The sequence below is a fragment of the Sorex fumeus genome, unplaced genomic scaffold (assembly GCF_029834395.1).
Source record: "Sorex fumeus unplaced genomic scaffold, SorFum_2.1 ptg000037l, whole genome shotgun sequence".
Classification (NCBI taxonomy): Eukaryota; Metazoa; Chordata; class Mammalia; order Eulipotyphla; family Soricidae; genus Sorex; species Sorex fumeus.
The window spans coordinates 1,754,592-1,775,027 of NW_026606094.1; the positions used below are offsets into that span (position 1 = coordinate 1,754,592).

Below are 20,436 nucleotides of genomic sequence, written 5' to 3' on the forward strand. Positions count from 1 at the left end.
GGCCTCCACCCCTTGTCTCTGGTCCTTCCCCCAGCCCTGCCCCCACTCCCCGGCACCTTCCGGCCGCTGGCCAGGAGTTTGCGTCCCTCAGAGCCGGGCGGGCGGCATCACCAAGCCCAGCCTGGCCAGGAAGGTGGCCAGGGCGTTGCGGTACTCCAGGGGGTGCTGGCGCAGGTGGGCCGCATGGCGGGACGTCTCCCAGGCCTGCGTCCACACAGCCATGCCCTCCTGCCGCCAGCCAGCCAGCAGCTGCCCCAAGCGCTCCACGTCACAGAGTGGGTCGTCGTGGCTGTAGAAGACGAGCGTCGGGGGCCGCACTGGGGGCTGCTGGAAGGCGCCCACTGCCGCCTCGTAGTGCCGCACGGTGCAGCCCGGGCACAGGTGGAAGTAGAACGTGGCTGTGGCCTTGATGACCGGGCCCAGCGCCTGTGGCCGAATCAGCTGAGAAACGCCTGTGTGTGCCAGGCAGGAGAGTTAGCGCGGGGCCGGCCTGCCACCTCAACCCCGCAGGCACGGGGGGCAACACAGCCCAGAGTTGGGGGCTCTTCAGACATCTGCAGTGACTCCTGTTCCGGGTTGGGCTGAGGGCCCCCTGCTGTCCCTCTTGGGGCACAGGCGCCACTGTAGGGAGGGCCGGATAAAGGAAGATGGGCCAGGAGAGCTCTGCTGGCAGGAAGGAGGGGTGCTGAGCCTTGGTTTATGGGTAGTGAAGAGCTAGAAGCATCCTGTGACTCTGGGCTCCAGTGATGCTGACACGGAGCCCCTCAGCTCCATCTCTCCCAGGGGGTGTGTAGTGCCGGGGACTTGTGAGGGACCCACAAACACTCCTGTCTGTGAGCGGCCTCCCGAGAATGACTTTGAAGGCTGGCAAGGGGGCCTGGTTCCATTCCTGGCACCACTATGGAGATCCCCCAGCCCCCCTTCACACACCCCAACATGGAGATGGGAATAGCCCCTGATGGAGCACAGCCAGTTGTGGCCCCCGAACGAAAGCGGCAGGGTCACTTTTTAATTTCACTTTCAGGGATCATGTTTGGTGGGGTTTAGGGGGCCATGTCAGGTGCCAGGGATTGAACTTGGGTCAGCTACATACCCCCTTATTACTTTTTAGGGGCCCTCCCAGGCACTATCCATGGGCCCCGGAACCATTCCTAAAGGTAGTCGAGCTATGCAGGACAGAGGGCTTTTGGGATCTTGTGTGTGTGTGTGTGTGTGTGTGTGTGTGTAGGACGGCTTTTGGGATCCAGGGGGTGTGTGTGTGTGTGTCTATGTGTCTGTGTGTGTGTAGGGATGGTGACGGGGATGCCCAGACAGTCATACCTGGGATGTGTGGTGTGTGTGTGTGTGTGTGTGTGTGTGTGTAGGGTTGGTGGCGGGGACATTCAGACACAGTCATACCTGGTGCTTGGGGCCTGTGGTGCCAGGGGACTGAACTTGAAGCCCCCCACTCTGTCCCTGTGAGTCCTGCTCCCCTAAGAGTCATTGTAGAGAAGACCCAACAGTGCTACCACATGATCAACTGATTTCTGAGGCTTTTCTGAAGGCTGGGCCCTGGTACTCGAGTCTGATCTCCAGGGGGATGAAGCAGCAGGTGAGCTTGTGTGGGGCCGGCCTGCCATGGCTCATTCGCATGGGGTCAGCGGGAAGTTGCGGGTAGGACAAGGGGCAGATGAGTGCTCCTCGTGGTACCGCGGGGGACAGGGGGCTGAGCAGTCACACGTGGACACAGGTGCATCACAGAGCCCTGCCTGGCTGGGGTCCAGCCACAGCCCCATCCCCCCGCACCCCCCCCCCCCCCCGCCTGCCCACGCCCCCCGGCACTCACCCAGCGCCATCCGGTCCAGGCTGCCTACCACCAGGCTGTCGAAGACATGTCCCCAGAGGCGCTCGGCCACAGCGCTGTAGCGCTCGGGCTGGCGGTGGATGAGCAGCAGCATCTGAGCGAAGGTGTAGCCCCCCAGGGAGAGGGCGTGCACGACCAGGGGGCGACCGGCCAGCACCCCGGGCCCCTGCAACAGCTCCAACACGCGCGCCGCGCGGCCCAGGCCCAGGCGCGGGCACAGGAAGTGCCGCAGTGCGCTCTCCACGGTCAGCACGTCGAAGCCGCTGGCCAGGTAGAGCTGCAGGTATTTGGCCTGGGCGCCCTGCGGCGCCCCCAGCCAGGGCAGCAGCAGAAGCAGCGGGCGGGGCGGCCCCGGGGCCCCTGGGGGCCCCGGCTGCTTGCAGTAGAGGTGGATGGAGCGCGACAGCCGCGTCACCGTCACGTCGTCGTCGTCGTCGTGGGCAGCGGGCAGCAGCGGGACCATGGCTGGTGCTCCCTCGGGGAGAGACGGGGCAGGAGTGCTGGGAGGCGCCCCCTCGCCTTCCGCACCCGCGGGCTGAGAACGGGACCGCTCAGAAGGCATGATGGGGGCAGTGTCCCAGCCCTCTGAGGGCCCTTTTAGCTCCTGCGGTCCCGGTGCCAATCGGGAAGTGGGCAGCCAGCCCGGAAGGGCGGGGGGTCAGCGACCCGGCGGCTGTGTCCTCCAGCCAGCGGGCCCCGCCTTCCACCCCTTACACCGGGCCTTTTGTTCCTGCTCCTGCCCCGGTTGGGAAGCACTGGACCCCAATCCCAGCCTCGCTGGGCCCCGCCTACTGGACACGCCCCCTACTCCCCCTTAGGGGCCTGGGGAGCTGCCCCTAATCCCTACCCACGCACACACGTACACGCGCGCACGGACGCGCGCGCGCACTTAGCCCGTTCTGCCTGCGGCGTAGCAGAATTTGGACTGGAAGTCCCGGCAGACGGTGACTGGGGGTCAAAGCGCCCAGCACCCCACACCCCCACACCCCCTACCCCCAATTCTCCGGCTTCACGCAGACCTCAGGACGGGGGCCCTCACCTGCAGGGCACCAGAGCCAGCCTGCCAGCCCAGCCGCCAGCCTCCTTTATCTCTTAGCGGGCTCAGGAGGGCCGGTGGGCGGGGTTCGGGGCCCCGGGAGACCAAGGTCCCCAGCCTGCCCCGCCCCCTTGTAAGCTCCTAGCTCTGGGCGGCCAGCCCGGGCGGGGAGCCAGGGCCAGAGCAGACCCGCGGGGAGGGGTGGGAGGGGGGGCTAAACAGGTAGGGACCTTCTCTCCGCCCCACACCCCCGTGCCTCAGTTTCTCTGCCTGTGATCCCAATGGAGAAAGAACTCCCACCCCACCCCACACGCACGAGAGGCTCCACTTCACCTTGGGGGTCAGACTGGGGTCAGGGAGGCCCAGCTGGGGATGGAAGCGGGTGTTTGCGGGGGGGGGGTGCTGGGGGGATGCTACCCTAGGCGTCCTGCGCTCAGCCTCGCCCTCTCCTGGGACCCCTTCCCTGGGCTTTTCCTTGGAGGCAGGACAGTCGGCGGCTCCATGAGGCGAAGTTTTCCAGGTGGGTGGGGAGGAAAGGGAAGTCGGGGCGCCGGGGGCTGGGGAAGAGGAGGGATCCAGAAGGGATGTGGCGTAAGGCCCTTCCTGTGACCCCACAACGTCACTCTCCCACCCACCCCAACTTTAACATCTTCCTCCCCGGGCTTTCCTCCTGCAGAACCCCCAGGCCGGTGGGAAGCCAGATGGGTGCCCCACACTTTAGACTCGGGGCCGCAGGAAATTAAGGGTTTGTTTTCTCTGCGACTCCCAAGCGAGGAGTGGGGGGCGGGTTCTCCTTGTGTCCCCCCTCTCCCTCCCGTTGCCACACTCCTCCGTGCTAGCTAATGCTCTATAGGGATCCAGGGGCGAGGAGGAGGGAGGATGCTTAAGGGTGGCAAGGCAGAGCCAGACTGGGGACTGATGGGGGCATCGCCCCCACCCCCAAGCTGTTGTCGCTATGTCCAGCAGGTGGCGCCGGGGCTCCTCGGCCCGCGGGACCCCGGGGAACGCGAGTGGGGCTGTTTCCTAGGCAACAGGCCTGCTTCCAGGTCTTCCTCAGGTTCAGGGCAGGGAAAAGGATCTGAGAAAGGAATGCGGAGAAGAGAGGAGTCAGAAGAACGGCTGCCCTCTGCTGCCTTTCTTACTCAAGCCCCCGTCACTGTTGGGGTGCGTCTGATCCTCAGCCCCCCTCTCTAGCAGCACAGGGATGAGAGGGTGAGGATAGGTGGGGCACAGTTGAGGGGGCACTGTGGGGGCACCCTTTCTAGCACAGATCTCTAGGTGTGGGTCATGGTAGGGGCGGAAAACTCCCACTTGGCTTTCTTCTTCTTTTTTTTTTTTTTTTCAGCTCAGAACTTACTCCTGGCTCTGTGCTCAGGGATCACTCCTGGCTGTCTGGGGGCAGGGGGGATGAGACTCAGGTGGGCCACGTGCAAGGCTATCCCCTCTTTCCAAACACAGGATTGCAGGGGGCCTGGGGGCTCTGGAGGGGAGAGGAAGCTTCCAGCACAGCTGAGGGCAGGAGGGCTGACCCAGGAGAACCCTCCCATGGAGCCCAGGATCGTTGTGGGGAAAAGGGGGTAAGATTTGCGTGTCAGGGGCTGGAGCTATAGTACAGCGGGTACGGCGTTTGCCTTGCACACGGCTGACCTGGGTTCAATCCCCAGCATCCCATATAGCCCCCCGAGCACCACCAGGAGTAATTCCTGAGTGCAGATCCAGGAGTAACCCTGAGCATTGCTGGGTGTGACCCAAAATGGAAAAAAAATTGTATGTCAGCCCCAGTGGGCATGGAGAAATCTCAGCACTTGGGGTTTTCCAGGGCATGGCCAGGAACACCCCCGTGCCCTGAGCAGGAGCAGCCCTGAGCGTGGCCCCCAAACCAAGCCAGCCTAGCCCAGGCACAGGGACTGGGTGGGTTGTGCTTGATCCGACCGCGCTCAGCCTTTCCACTCCCTGTTCCTCGCTGGTACCAGACTGGACACAGAGACCATCCACGGGCGCTTCTGATTCCCCTGAGCCCAGCTCCTCCAGGAAAATAACTGATAAAATGATTTCAAATATCTTGGCCCTTTTAATTTCTTTTTTAAAAAAATCCTATCTTAGGTTGTTACAAAAGTGTTAAAGTTTATGGTTTCTGTCTGTAAGATTATGATCCCCACCACTTTCGGGGTGCCCCTATCCCTACAGCCATATCCCTCCGCTCTCCCCCTCAGCCCCTCCTCCACCCACTGCTTGTTAATCAGTTTCATAATTCAAGAATCCAAGGCCAAGCACTTGTCATTACCTGATACTGCCGGTTCCCCTGTTTTGTCTTTGTACTACAGATGAGTGGGTTCATCTGGTATTTCTCCTCCCCCTGGTTTCTGTCACTTAACACAATGCTCTCCACTTCCAACCACTTTAGAGGAAACCAAACAATTCCATATTTTCTTACACCTACGTAGTGTTTCATTGTTGTTGGACATTTGGGTTGTTTCCATATTCTGGCTATTGTACTATATTTATAATATTGAAAAAACATCATGGACCATGTATGTATAGAATGTATGTAATTAGGGACTGGAGAAATAGGATAGCAGGTAGACGCTAGTTTACACAGGGTTTGATATCCTGACACCTCATAAGGTCCTCTGAGCACTGCCAGGAGAGATTCCTGAGTGCAGAGCCAGGGGTAAGCCCTGAGCACCGCTGGGTATGGCCACCCAAAACTAAAAACCAGAAGAACATATGTAAATTTCTGCCTATGATATTTATACTTGGGAATCAGGGAATATATCTCATTTCATTTCAAAAGCAAGAGGCTTGTGTTCCTAGTGGGGGAGAGGCAGTGAGGGACAGCTCTTGGCCCACAGCCATTATTGCTGGGGGCCCAGGGACCATCCTGCTATGTGGATCACCAAACCCAGAGCCTCACATACACAAAGTCTGTCGCAGACCTCCAGCCACATCCCAGCCCCTGCTGGGCCCTTTTGTTCATTCAGGCCTTCCACAAACTGAGTGAGATCCAACGGCATTGGGGAGCGCCATCTGCTCACCCACCAAAGGCTCATCCCATTCAGAAACACCCATTACAGTGCTGGACCAAATATCTAGCATCTTGGTCCTGCCAGGTAGGCATGAAATGGGCTCTCATGCTCCCCTCCAGTCAGACCAAGTCTACCCCTTCTTAAATCTACCTTTTCTTGAGCCTGGAGAGAGAGTGCAGGGGTAAAGCACTTGCCTTGTATGTGGCCACCCCTAATTTGATCCCTCGCACTGCATATAGTCCTTTAAGCACACCATGGGCCATTCTTGAGCCTCTGAGCACCACCCAAACCCAAACCCAACCAACCCAGTGTCAGACGCCTGGGAGATACCTCAAGGGGCTAGTTCGCATGTTCTGTGTGAGAGTTCAAGCCCCAACATTACTCGGGTTTCCCAGGATACTGCCAGAAGCATCCACATTCCCTGAGTGGAACAGCCTCTGAGTGTAGCCCCAAACCAAACCAATGTCATTCCTGAATACTTGGCGAATGACGGGATTCACGGGACACTCAATGGGGCCAGAGAGATAGTACAGTGGGTAGGGTGCTTACCTTGCATCCAGCCAATCCAAGTTCAAAACCCAGTGCCCCTGACGCTCTCCTGAGCACTGCCAGGAGTGAGCCCTGAGTGCAGAGCCAGGAGTAAAGTCCTGAGCACTGCTGGGTGTGGCCCCCAAACCCAGGAGAAAGATAAAAGAAGACTCACTTGTCACTGAGGACACACCTGTGTGAGAACAGACACCTGTAGGAATTCTGTGTTTGTGAGGGGATACACCCAGTTCCCCACCCTCTCCTCCCATCCCTTGGAGCATGGGGGTGGAGGCAGGGTGGAGACAAGTGTGGGGGGGGAGGAGAATGAGGGCTGGACTGGCAGGGCATCCCACATCCACACACTGATGTGGCCTCAGGGCTGATTGCCCGGGCACCAGCCTCCTTTGCCACACCCACCTCGCCTGGTGTGGCAGCCCAGGGATCCTTTCTGGCCAGTGATGTATACCATCGCAGTTGATAGATGTGAATGCCAGCACTTGCCCCACCCCGCTGCTCCCCCTCTCACAGCCTCACTCTTTATCCAGCCGCCCCAGAAGCAGAAACCCCGCTGAGCAGTCCACTGAGCAGCCCATTGCGATCCCTGCAGCCTTGGCCTCGTCTGGCCAGTCCTGGTACCTCTGTTTCCCCCGACGGCTATAACAAATCTCCCCACACTGAGTGGCATTTTGAATTTGTTTATTTCTTTGTTTTGGGGCCATGCCCAGTGATGCTCAGGACTTACTCCTGGCTCTGCACTCAGGGCACTGTATGGGATATCCCAGTTCGAATCAGGGTTGGCCACATGTAAGGCAAATGTCCTACCTGCTGTACTATCACTCCAGTCCCTAACTTTTCTTTTCTTTTTTGCATTTTTGGGCTGCATCTAGCAGTACACAGGCCTTCCTCCCAGCTCTGCACTCAGTGCTTACTCTTGGTGGGTCTGGGGGCACCCTAGGCAGTGCTGGGACTCTAACCTGGGTCAGCTGCGTGCTAGGCAAGCACCTTAGCCCCAGCACTGTCTCTCCAGCCCGTTTTGATTTTTCTTTCTTCAGTAGTGCTGCAGGTAGGGCCTCACACATGTGAGATGCGTGCCTTATGACTGATCGCATCGTTAGTGCCAAACCCAACCACGTAAAGCCCCTCACGTCTCTCATCCTAAGGAGTAAGTAAAGGAGGTCAGACATTTATAAGAGCACCCCCCTCATCTGTTTTGGGGGAGTGGTCACACCCAGTGATGCACAGGGGTTACTCCTGGCTCTGGACTCAGGAATTATCCCTGGCGCTGCTCAGGGGACCATATGGGATGCTGGGAATCGAACCTGGGCCGGCCGCGTGCAAGGTACCTGCTGTGCTATTGCTCCAAGCACCGCCCCCCGCCCCCCATCATCTTTATTCTTTCTGGAGGCTCTTAGGAGAACCTGTTCCTTTCCTTTTCCCCACTGCTAGAGGCTGCCTGGCTTCCTTGGCTCATGGCTGCTTTCTCCATCCCCAGCGCCAGCCATGCAGCCTCAGACTTGCAGGATTTCCACTTTTGCTCTCACATGTGCTTCCTCCTCTGAGAACTCTCATGCTCACCATCAGGTCCTGGGCCATAATCCATTATAATGTCTCCCTTAGTGTTGGGCCTGGGGAGGTAGCTCAAGTGGTAGAGCTCATGTTTATCATGAGAAGTCTTGAGTGCCATCCCTGACACCTGGGCGCTCTGTCCCCCCCCACCCCTGTGCGGCCCCTGGAGCCCCCCAGCACCACACAACCTGGCTAGACCCAGAACCACCAGGCACATGTGACCAAACCTCCCCAGGCGTGACCCGGATGCACAAAAGCAAGCCTTGGATATCGTCACCTCTGCCAAGATCCTTCTGCCGTGTATGACAATAGCTTCACAGGCTCCGGTTAGAACGTGGACACTGTTGATGTTGTAGGTGCAGGGGTGGGGGGTAACCTGGACTTTTAGGGGTGCAGGTTTCAACCCCCCCCCCCAACCTAGCTAGGATGCTTTCTCTCCAGAACTAGAGGGCATCACTCTGGCACATTTGCTGTAAGTTTCACCCTTGACAGCATCTCACGGCCATCCTGGAGGGTTCCTAGTACCTTGCTGGATAAGAGCCTGGCTGATTCTTTTTGTTTGTTTGTTTGTTTGTTTTTTTGGGTCATGCTCAGGGGTTCCTCCTGGCTCTGTGCTCAGGAATTACTCCTGGCGGGACTCGGGGGACCATATGGGATGCTGGGAATCGAGCTCCGGTCAGCCGTGTGCAAGGCAAATGCCCTACCTACTGTGCTATCGCTCCAGCCCCAGAGCCTGGGGTTTGCCAGCTCTCAAGAGCACCTGCCACCCCCACCTCGTTGAAAAGAATTCCTCCCTCCTGGCAACCCCCACAAGGTCCCCCCTACCCCCATACTTTAGCATCGGGTCCTTCAGATTTGCAGCTTATCTGGCAGCAATTTTTCGATTTCCCGGAGGGAGGTGAGTCTCTACTCCAGGAGGCCCTCACCGGGAGACCTGGGTGAGGAGGGAAGGATGTGGAGATGGGTGTTGTAGGCAACAGCTCGTGGGGGACCTCTGCTGGAGGATCTGTGCCCTGCGTGTGTGCCAATGAGCCTGCCCATTCTGGGCAGGCAGCAGAACTTTTTTCTCAGAGGGGCCTGATCTACAAAGAGCCACCCTAGGCCCCCCACCCTATTTCTGGACACTGTTCTCTGTCACCTCAGTGTACTCAGCCCCAGGAAACTGTGAGGGGTGGGGGAGATAAGCTGCAACCATGGCGACCACACCCCACTATTATTTTGCATATTTGGAAGGACCTTGAGGATATGCCTGCCCTGCCCTGGAAGGGGAGGCGGGTGGGGGGGGGTAGCTCCAGGGATCTGATTCAAGCCAGACCAGCTCTACAAGGTCTGGAGGGAAACGGAGAGGGCAGGGGCAGGGCAATGCCACGCCCTCCTCTGGAGAGCCTCCAGCATGTGGGGATGTCGGTCTCCTAGAGGAATTTTTATTTTTTATTTTATTTATTTATTTATTTTTCTTTTTGGGTCATACCCAGCGATGCACGGGGGTTACTCCTGGTTCATGCACTCAGGGGTTACTGCTGGCCATGCTCGGGGGACCATATGGGATGCTGGGAATTGAACCTGGGTTGGGCCATGTGCAAGGCAAATGCCCTCCCCGCTGCGCTATCACTCCAGCCCCCAGAATTCCTTTTTGAAAGTTTTGTTTTGTTTTATCTTGGGGTCATACCCAGAGGCATGCAGATCCCTCACTCTGCCTGCAGGGATTACTCCTGGTGGGCTCAGGGGACTATATGGGATGTTCAGGATAGAACCCAGGTCAGTTTTATGCCTGGTGTTTGAAAAACTATTGATCTATAAGTTCCCTCGATCCCTTTGCCCTGTACAATATTTAGTGATGTATGTGTTTTGTTTGTTAGGCTGGAGTGATAGCACAGCGGGTCGGGCGTTTGCCTTGCACACGGCCAACCGGGCCGAGACAGGTTCAATTCCTCTGCCCCTCTCAGAGAGCCCGACAAGCTACCGAGAGTATCTTGCCCGCACGGCAAAGCCTGGCAAGCTACTCGTGAAGTATTTGTTAAGCCAAACACAGTAACAAGTAACAAGTGTCACAATGGAGACGTTATTGGGCCTGCTCGAGCAAATCAATGAACAACGGAAGGATAGTGAGAACGATATGTTTTGTTGTGTGGGTGTGGGGGAGGCACCCCAAAGTGCTTGGGGGTTACTTGTGGCTCTGTGCTCAGGGGTGACTCCTGGGCGGGGTGCAGGAGACCATATCCTGTGCTGGGGATCAAACCAGGGATGGCGCATGTAAAGCAAAGGCCTTACCCCCTGTACTATCTCTCCAGACCTTAATTGTTGATTTGTTTTTGGTCCACACCCAGAGGTGCTTGGGGACCATTCCTGATTCTGTGCTCAGGGGTCTTTCTCTCTCAGTGGTGCTTGGGGGAGGGACTCTCTGATCTCCTGATGCAAAGCCACATGCAGCCTATGGCTCCATCTCTCCGTTCTGATTTGGTGTTTGGGGGCTTTCACAGCTCACCGTCCAAGGAAACCTGTCATGCGGGCAGAACCCAGGCTTCCCAGTGGGCTAGCACGAAGCCAGCTGACACCCCTCCACTCGTCCCCCCCCCACCCCCCTGCCTCTTTCTCCATGTCTTCCTCTGGGCTCTTTTATCACCTCCCAGGCCGGTGCCTGCCCGACTCTCTGGAGTCCCAACCCTCCCAGCCTTTCCTGTCCCCACCCAGGCAGACAGGACACCACCTCGCTATCACAGTGACCCAGAGAGGAGGGGTACCCCTGCAGAGTACACATCTGAGGAGGGCTGGCGGGCACAACAGAGCTTGGGCAGGGCGGACCGGCTCAGTTCACATGTCAAACAGGAAGTGGTTTTGCAGCAAATCTGCTTCTGTGCCTCAAGGGTGTAGTATCCCCGCTTCTGTCCCTCCACACCCTTCTTCCCAAGTGGGTTTTTTTTTAGTGCTGGTGGGGGGGGGCACACCCTATGGTCTCAGGTCTCAGGGGCTATTCTTGGCTCTGTGCTCCAAGAGTGCTCAGGGGACCATACAGGACCCTATAGGGGTACGGCAGATCAAACTGGAGTCAGCTGCATTCAAGGCAAATGCCTTACCCGCTATCCTATCTTTCCAGCCCCACAATGAACTTTTTTTTTTTTAATTTTCAGTAGTGAAACACCATGAGGTACAGTTGTAGACTTACAAATTTTTGTGCTTGGGTTTCAGTTATACAATGATCAAGTACCCATCCCTCCACTAGTTCCCATTCTCCACTACCACTAATCCCAGTACCCATCCCTCTACTAGTTCCCATTCTCCACCACCACTAATCCCAGTATCCCTCCCACCCCCCATCCCCCATCCCACTTTTTTTTTTTAATCCATTAGTCAAGCGGCACAAATGCTGGCCGACTTCGACCGTGAGTGTGGAAAGGTCGAACTACAGCTGAATCTCACGAAGACAATGTTTATGAGAAACGGTCTCATTCCTGACGCTCCATTCACTCTCAATGGGACAGACATCTCCGAATGCAACAGTTATGTGTACCTAGGTCGAGAAGTCAACATGACGAATGACCTGGCACCTGAGTTGCACAGAAGGAAGAGAGTGGCTTGGAACGCCTTCAAGAGCGTCAAAGAAATAGCTAAGAGGACGAAGAACCTCCGGCTCTGGGCACATCTCTTCAATTCCACTGTTCTTCCTGCATTAACATACGTCTCAGAGACCTGGGCCCTACGCAAACAGGATGAGAACGCTGTTCGGATCTCCCAAAGAGGAATTGAAAGAGCTATGCTTGGAGTATCATGTTTCACTCAAATGAGAGAAAGAATCCAAAGTTCCGACCTCCGTCTATGGTCAAGAATCAAGGATGCTGTCTCGTTTGCCAAGGCATCGAAAATCAGATGGGCTGGACATATAATGAGATTTGGAGATGACCGCTGGACTAGAGCCGTTACTGACTGGATTCCACGGGATGTCAAAAGACCATGTGGCCACCCACCTACCAGATGGTCAGACTTCTTTGTCAAGACCCTGAACGATCGGTTTGAGGCTCTTCGTGTTCCTACAAGGAAAAGATGCCATTGGGCTACAGTAGTACGTGACAGGGACCAATGGAGACATTACTAGTGCCCGCTCGAGCAAATCAATGATTAACGGGAAGTCAAGTGATCAAGTAAGTGATCTTCTTCATTCCTCCTCTCTGTTGATGTCATGGTAGTAGCTAGGGAGGCACCACCCTGTTGTGGTGCTCACACATGCGACCGTGGGGCTCCCACACTCCACACTTGTGGGGCTCCCACCTTGAGTTGCTCGCGGTGCTCCAACCAGGGAGCTGTGCACAGTCTGGGTGTGGGACTACCCAGGGTTGCACAGGTAGTTGTGGCCTGCATAAGGCTCATTCCAGGGGGTTGGGGTGGGGTCCCCATTCCTGCTCATGACACTCAGGTGTCTTCTATGTGTTTTAGTTGCAGTGCTCTCCGAGGGTTGTTCCCTTTAGGGACGGGGCTCACACATGCCTGGTTTGCTGTAGCTAGAAATCAGGGGTCGGAGAGGTACTACAGCAGGGAAGGTGTTTGCCTTGCACACGGCCAACCCAGGTTTGATTTCCAGCATCCCATAGGGTCCCCGGAGTCCACCAGGAGTAATTCCTGAATGCCGAGCCATGAGCAACCCCTGACCACTGCTTGGGTGTAGGTCCCCAAACAGAACAAAGCAAACAGACAGCAAACCAAAGAAGTCCCCCATGGCCCTGGGGGTCCAGGCAGTGGGGACCACCAGGATGGGATCGTCCTTGGCACGTGTGGTGGAAGTTGAACGCAGGCACCAAGCCTTAGCCGCTGAGCCGGCCACAGCACAGCACTTCCGGCCGCCCGCCTGGAGAGGGCTGTACCCAGGGCTGGCGAGGAGTAGCCTGGATGCCTAGACCACAGTCCAGAGAGCAAAACTTCCCACTCCTGCAGGAAGCAATGCAGGAATGAGGCAGAGGGAGGAGGGCATCCAGAAGGTTCTGTGCTTCTTCCCTGCTTTCTGGCCCCTTCCTCCCTCCCTGCCCTCCCAGCCCCTCAGTCTCCAGCTGAGGGACCCCAGGCTATGCGGGTGTCCTAGTCATCCTGCCTTTGTCATAGCAGGTGTTAGGAATGACTTGGTGGGGGCGGGGGGGGGGGGGTTACTGAGAAGGGGCGGGGCCGGCTGTGAGTTTCCTGTCTGCTCTGCCTACAGGGAAGAAACAGGTTTCTGACCCTGCATAAGGCTCCCCCTCACCCCCCACTCAGGACACCCGGATCACCCTCTCTCACCCTGCTGACCCCTCAGCTGCTCCTCTCTGTCCTTCTGAAGGACAGGGACATGGCCAGGAACAGAGATCACAGGCAGACGCGCACCTGGGGGAAGGCCAGGGAAGCAGCTGAGTGAGGGCGCTTGTGGGAGGCCCGCAGCTGTCCAAGGCCTCCCTCGCTGTCTGCTCCAGCCTCCTTTTGTGTGGGGGAGGGGCTGGGCTTAGACCTACCCACCCCCACCCCGAATTCCCCCATTCGTCAGGGTTCCCCGTGCCCCTGTGTCTGGGTGGTCGGGGGGCTGCGAGGCAGGGGCGGGAGGAGGGGACCTGTCTAAGCAGGTCGCGCTTGTTCACAGGGAGAACCAGGCCACTGTCCCCTGGGCCTCCTCTGCCCTACTAACCTTCTACAGCTCCCCGGCAGATACCATCATCCCATCACCGCAGCCGCGCCAGCCACGGCGCCCGCCCACTGGAGGAAGGTCCTCTCCGTCACCACCTACATGCTCTCCTGCTTCTTGCCCCCAGTTTTTACTTTCCTTTTCTTTCCGTCTCGCTCTTTCCTTCCTTCCTTCCTTCCTTCCTTCCTTCCTTCCTTCCTTCCTTCCTTCCTTCCTTCCTTCCTTCTCTCTCCTTCCTTCCTTCCTTCCTTCCTTCCTTCCTTCCTTCCTTCCTTCTCTCTCCTTCCTTCCTTCCTTCCTTCCTTCCTTCCTTCCTTCCTTCCTTCCTTCCTTCCTTCCTTTCTCTCTCTTTCTCTCTCCTTCCTTCCTTCCTTCCTCCCTCCCTCCCTCCCTTCCTTCCTTCCTTCCTTCCTCTCTCTCTCTTTCTTTCCCTCTTTCCTTTTTCTTCTCTTTTTTTTTTATCATACCCTCCTGACTCTGAGCTCAGAAAATACTCCTGACAGTGCTCAGGGAACCATATGGGATACTCAGGATCGAACCTGGATCAGTCATGTGCAAGGCAATTGCCCTCCTTGCTGTACTATCTCTTTGGCCCACCCCCGCAGTTTTTCATCTCCTTCACCATCCCTGGGTTCTGTTCGGCCAGTGTGGAACCAGAACCCAGTGGTACAGATAGAAGCAGACCCTCGGGGACCATTTCTTTCTTTCTTCCCCAACCCCAGTTCTCCCCCCATCATTCCCCAACTCCCCCCTTCCCCCAGCCTGCCTTTATGGCAGGCACTTTTCCTCTCTCTCCCTCTCTCTCTCTCTCTCTCCCTCTCTCTCTCTCTCTCTCTCTCCTTTTTGGGTACTATGGTTTGCATTACAGATACTGAAAAGTTATCATTTATAATCCTTTACCTGCTTTCAATACTCAGTTCTTATCCAGCATGATCATTTCCAACTATTATTGTCATATTGGTCCCTTCTTTGTCTTACCTACTCTGCCCTCCACACACTTGCCCTTGGATATTAGTCTTATACTACTTTTTTTTTTAATCCCACAAATGAATGTAGTCATTCTATAGCTGTCCTTTTCCTCCTGACTCATTTCACTCAGCATGATATTCTCCATATCCATCCACTTATAGGCAAATTTCAAGACTTCATTTTTCCTAACAGCTGTGTAGTATTCCATTATGTAGATGCACCATAGTTTTTTTTATCCAACGCTGTGTTCTCGGGAACTCAGGTTGTTTCCAGATTCTGGCTATTGTGAGTAGTGCTGCAATGAATGTAGGAGTGAAGATGGTGTTTCTGCTGTGTGTTTTTGGTCCCCCAGGGTATATTTCAAGTAGTGGTCTTGCTGGGTCAAATGGGAGCTCAATTTCTAGTTTGTTGAGTAATGTCCATGTTGTTTTCCAAAAAGGCTGGACCAGTCAGCATTCCCACCAACAATGAATGAGAGTCCCTTTCTCCCCCCAATCCGCACCAGCACTGGTTGTTCTTTTGGATGTGTTCCAGTCTCTGTGGTGTGAGATGATATCTCATTATTGTTTAGATTTGCATCTTCCCAATGAATAGTGATGAAGAGCATTTTTAAAAAATGTGCCTTTTGGCCATTTGAATTTCTTTTTTGAGGAAGTTTCTATTAATTTCTTCTCCCATTTTTTTGATGGGGTTGGATTTTTTTTCTCGTAAATTTTCTACCAGTGCCTTGCATTTCTTTGATATTAACCCCTTATCAGATGGGTATTGGGTGAATAATTTTTCCATTCTATGGGCTGTCTTTGTATCTTGGTCACTGTTTCTTTTGAGATGCTCAGGAAGCATTTCTAAGTGTCCAAAGCCCTGTGAAGAGATGAAGTTGTTGAGTGTTCCCCTGAAATCTATAAAGGAAGCACTTTCTTCTTATTGTTATTATTATTTTGCATTCCAAGCAAGGAAGCACTGTTATTAGTCTAACTTCAGTACCAAAACAAGTAGTTTGAGACCCCCAAAACAGACATTTGGGAACTGTTGTCCCTAAGCAAAGGACTGATTTGTTTGTTAGGGTTTTGGGGCCACACCTAGCAATACTCAGGTCTTACTCCTGGCTCTGCGCTTAGGAATCACTGCTTCTGGGGTTCAGGGGACCCTTTGCAGTGCCAGGGATCAAATTCAGGGTGGCCACAAACCAGGCAAGTGCCTCCCCCTCTGTACTATCTCTCTGGCCCTGCCTGGTTTTTTGTTCTTATCACTGAATTATGGGTGCAGCTGACCTCACTAACTCTGCCTGACCCACCCGAGTAGGGAGGGCATTTACCTTGCACACAGCTGACCCATGTTCAATCCCTGCATCCTATATGGTACCTTAAACACTGCCAGGAGTAATTCATGAGTGCAGAACCAGGAGTAACTCCTGAGCGTCATGGGTGTGACCCCAAAAGCATATATATATATATATATATATATATATATATATATATATATACATATATATATTAAACAGGTGAACTTTAGTCACTTACTGAAGGGAACACCCTGGACAGTCTCTAGAGGCCAGGACAGAAGGGAAGGGAGATGGAGACTAGAGCAAAGGAGAATTCCTCCATCCCACCTACCCCTGCTTCCTGCATCTCTTCCACTTTTTCTTTTCTTTTTTATGCGGGGGAGAGGACCATACTTAATGGTGCTTACTCCTGGCTCTGTGCTCAGGATCTCCTGGCAGGGGACCATGTAGAGTACCGGAAACTGAACCCGGGCAAGTTGCAGGCAGGACAAAAACCCTAACTGCTGTTACCATCGCTCTGGCCCCCCTTCTTTGTTTGTTTTCTTTTTGTTGTTTGTTTCTTGGCACACCTGGTCATGCTTGAGACTTACTCTTGGCTCTGCACTCAGGGATTATTTCTGGTTGGTTTGGAGGGCCACATGGAGTGCCTGGGTTGGAATTTGAGTAGGCTGCACTCCAGGCAAATGCCCTGCCCTCTGTACTATTGCTCCAGCCCCTGATTGATTGATTGATTGATTGGCAGGGCTTGGGGCATCATATGTGGTGCAAAGGATCAAACCCGGATTAGCCATGTGGAAGGTATGTGCCATACCAGCTGTACTCTCTCTCTAGTCACTGTTAATATTTTATTTCTGCCTGATTTGAAAAATTAACATTGTAGCATAAATATTTTTCCATTTCATTACTCTTAAAACTTTCTAACAGTTGCATTAGGGATGCACAATCATTTATTGGTTGTTTCTCTATTGTTAAACTGTATGATAGTGTCCGGTGGTTTCTTTTAGTATAAATAATGATGTTATGAATATCATTATGCATTTATTTTTCTTGATGGTCTGATTTTAGACACGGGATTGATGTCTAGAAGATGAATTATTGCTTCAAAAGGTATGGGACGATTGATTAAAATGTCATGGTTTCAGGAGGATTACTCCATAGCTTAGTGGCCAGTCGGGCATTCTAGAGGAAAGGGCAGCTCAGATAGAGAAGGGAACACCAAATAAAAGGTGTTTGGAGGATCCTCCCAGGAGGGGAGATGCATGTCGAAAGTAGACTATGGACTGAACATGTTTGCCACTCAATGCCTCTTTTGCAGACCACAACACCCAAAAGGAGAGAGAGAACACAGGGGATTGCCCTGCCACAGAGGCGGGGGGGATGGGGGGGATGGGGGTGGGGGGGATATTATCCATGGTGGTGGAAAATGGGCACTGGTGGAGGGATGGGTATCTGATCATTGTATAATCAAACCCAAGCACAAAAAATTGTAAATCTACAACTGTACCTCATGGTGTTTCACTAATAAAAAAAAAATTTAAAAAAAAAAGAAAAAAAGTCATGGTTTCTGTGAAGGTCGGTGAAATCACATTCAGAACATTAGTATCATTGAGGGGAGTTAGTGATCACTCCCACTGGCAGAGGTGGGGGTGGGTGGTATGTATGTATGTAGATCTGGTGCAGCTACATGTAATCTGATATCTCATGCTTTGTTCTGGAAAATGTTTTCAAATAAGTCAAGGACTTCTTCCCTTCCATAGTCTTCCTTTTTTCCCCCCTCTCAAGAACTTCTAGTATTTTGATGTTCTCCTGGGATTGATCTCTAGTGTTCTGAAACTCACCTTGTATATTTATTTACTTCCTAGAAACTCAGCTGACCATTTTTCTAGTGAAGCTTTTCTTTCTGCTGCCATGGTTTTACCTTTCAAGGCCATTGTTTTTGCTATCTCTGCATGTTCCTTTATATTTTTTTTGTGTTTGCTGTTTGCTTATTTGAGGGCCATAACCAGCATTACTCAGCAGCTATTCCCAGCTCAGTACTCAGGAATCACTCCCAGCCAGACTTGAGGAGCCATACAAGCAGGGGATCAACCCCAAAGCTCCCGACTGCCAAGCTGATGCTCGGTTGGTTGTTCTTTCTTTTTTTTTTTTTTTTCCTTTTTTGGATCACACCTGGCAATGCACAAAGGTTACTCCTGGCTCTGCACTCAGGAGTTACTCCTGGCGGTGCTCAGCGGACCATATGGGATGCTGGGAATCAACCCGGGTTGGCCGCGTGCAAGGCAAACGCCCTACCCGCTGTGCTATCTCTCCAGGGCCCTGGTTGTTCTTTCTAATAGAAGAGCACCTTGCTCTTCTATTAATTTTTTTCCTGTAGACACCATAATTTGCAAAGCTGTTATAATAGGATTTCAGTCATACAATATTCCCACCTTCAATTTCTCCATGACCTCATTTCACCCTCAAACCTGGCTCCTTAACAGAAATATGTTCAGTTTAATTATTGTGGTTTGGGTCTCATGCTTTCAGTAGTGTTGTGGTTTAGCTATGTACAGCTACCTCACGGCAATATCAGAGGGGGTATTCCCTCCTGGCCTCTGGTCCTTACCCTCATGTTATTTCCAGACTCCTTGCCTCCCCCAGCATCTGGTTCTTGTTTCATGGACTCAGTGTCTTCTTTAATCTCCTGAGGGATCAAACCCAGGGCCTCACATATTCAAGGCATGAATTCTACTATGATGCATCCAAACCCCAACAATGGTCATTCCCTCCTCCCATTTTTTCTGCATAACCAGTTTCCCTAATGTTTCTTTTTATGATTGTTTCGCTTCTCTTTTGTATTAGAAAAATTTCTGCATTCCTGGTAATTGTAGGTGTGTGTGTGTGTGTGTGTGTGTGTGTGTGTGTGTGTGTGTGTGTGTGATGACTGGGCCACACCTGGCTGTGCTTAGGATTTACTCCCTGGCTGTGTGCTCAGGGAACTGAGATTAGCCGCTTGCAAGCCAGGCACCATAACTGTCTCTCCAGCACATGCCTGCTAATTCTTGGCTCTAATGATGAGTGCAAGGGAGTAGAAAGAGGCTGGTCAGAAACTTAACTCATGAAATGGGTCCGCCATGGCACCATGATCTAGGAGCGTTGTGTCTAGGGGACTATCAGAATCTTTAGGTCCTGCCTCTTGGGCTGCTGAAATGCTCCAGAGTAGATTCTTCGAGTCTTGTTTGGAGCACTTAGGAGCCCAGCAGGGAGAGCAGTCTCAAGGTCTCTGCATTCGGCATCCTACATGACATACACGCTTAATTCCCTTTGTTCTGAGGACTTTCAGGACAGTATCTATCCTGGCAGCTGTGCTTGAAAATCTCTAGTCCAGATAGCCTCTATCTTCCCCTTTTCCAGGGAAAATTCTGGCGGGGGCTAGGGGGAGGGGTATGTCAGGGAATCACTCCAGGGTTTGGACATGAGGAAGAAATTTAGGGGTCTAACTCCTCATTCTGGTCCTAATTAATTAATTAATTAATTAATTTTGGCCTTTGGGACACACCTGGCAAAGCACAGGACTAACTCCTGGCTCTATACTCAGGGATCACTCCTAGTGGGACTCAGGGCTATGTGGGATGCCAGCGATCGAACCCAGTTCAGCCATGTGCAAGGCAGTACTGTTGTTCAAGCCCTTGTGGTTCTTATTTTAGCAACCTAAAAGTCGAGGTCAATTTCTGTGACTCCCAAGAACCTTGAAATGTAAATCAGGTTGGCGTGGTTCTCTTTCCCCCACTGCCAGAGGTGAGGTGTCTTTCCCTCAGGGCTGATAAGTCAGTGAGCGCAGGACTGTCTGCCATCCTGCTACTAACATTTTGTAGCTGATGTCTTTTTTCTGTCTCTCTATCCTTGTGAGTTTCTTTCTTGATTTAAAGAAGAAAATCTCTTTATGATTTTCCGCAGGGTTTGCGGAGGGAGGGAAATTAGTAACAGGCATGCAAATAGCTATCTTATCATAGGACCCTTGCTTCCCTTCTCAATATGTCTTCAAAATTATCATTCCCGGGACTAACCCTTCTTGGGCATAGCGAATTGCTCATTTTGAATTGCTGGGGTATGTTTATTTCTGTCTTTCTATTTAGAAGCCTTTAAGTGAACATGATTAGCAGGAAATGAGCCTTTCTATAAGAAGGATTCAAGGAAAATGTGTCTAGTGGGTAACTTTTATTAAGTCTATGAGAGAAAGCCAGAGGCGGCTTTCCAGTAGGCATTCCCTGAAGACTGGAAGGAGGGGGGTCTCTCAAAACAGGAGGGAACTTGTAAGTGGTCCCTGAGGGTGAATCTCAAGATACTATGTTCAATATCTTGTTTAGGGAACCAGAGAAACTTTCAGACTTTGTGCTTGCCATATCCCAGAGAAGGACCCTCTGGCTTGATCTGTTTGGGTCGGGGGAGGAGTTGTGGTAAGAAGTAAGTGTAGAGACCAAAGCAAAAGTCCACTGGGGAGGGCATTTGCCTTGCATGTGGCTGATCCGGGTTCAGTCCCCAACATCCCTTACGGTCCTCTGAGCACCACCA

The 20,436-nt window shown here is 53.3% G+C and overlaps 1 protein-coding gene across 1 annotated transcript; it reads right to left on the reverse strand.

Moving 5' to 3' along the window:
* Position 1: 1 nt before the first annotated feature.
* On the reverse strand, positions 2-2,929 carry LOC130027477 (transmembrane protein 53-A-like). The gene is made up of 3 exons (XM_056118285.1): positions 2,883-2,929; positions 1,826-2,378; positions 2-452 (listed from the first exon to the last, which is right to left on the reverse strand). The coding sequence occupies exons 2-3, from the start codon at positions 2,304-2,306 to the stop codon at positions 88-90; spliced, it is 846 nt and encodes a 281-aa protein (XP_055974260.1). The 5' UTR covers positions 2,307-2,378; positions 2,883-2,929; the 3' UTR covers positions 2-87.
* Between the last annotated feature and the right edge of the window lie 17,507 nt (positions 2,930-20,436).

What these genes read in the sequence shown, in the direction of transcription:
- LOC130027477 (XM_056118285.1), bottom strand. Translation starts at nt 2,306, where the DNA reads ATGGTCCCGCTGCTGCCCGCTGCCCACGACGACGACGACGACGTGACG. An exon ending in CCTGGACCGGATGGCGCTGG is followed by an intron (nt 453 to 1,825) that starts GTGAGTGCCGGG and finishes TGGCACACACAG; the next exon opens with GCGTTTCTCAGCTGATTCGG.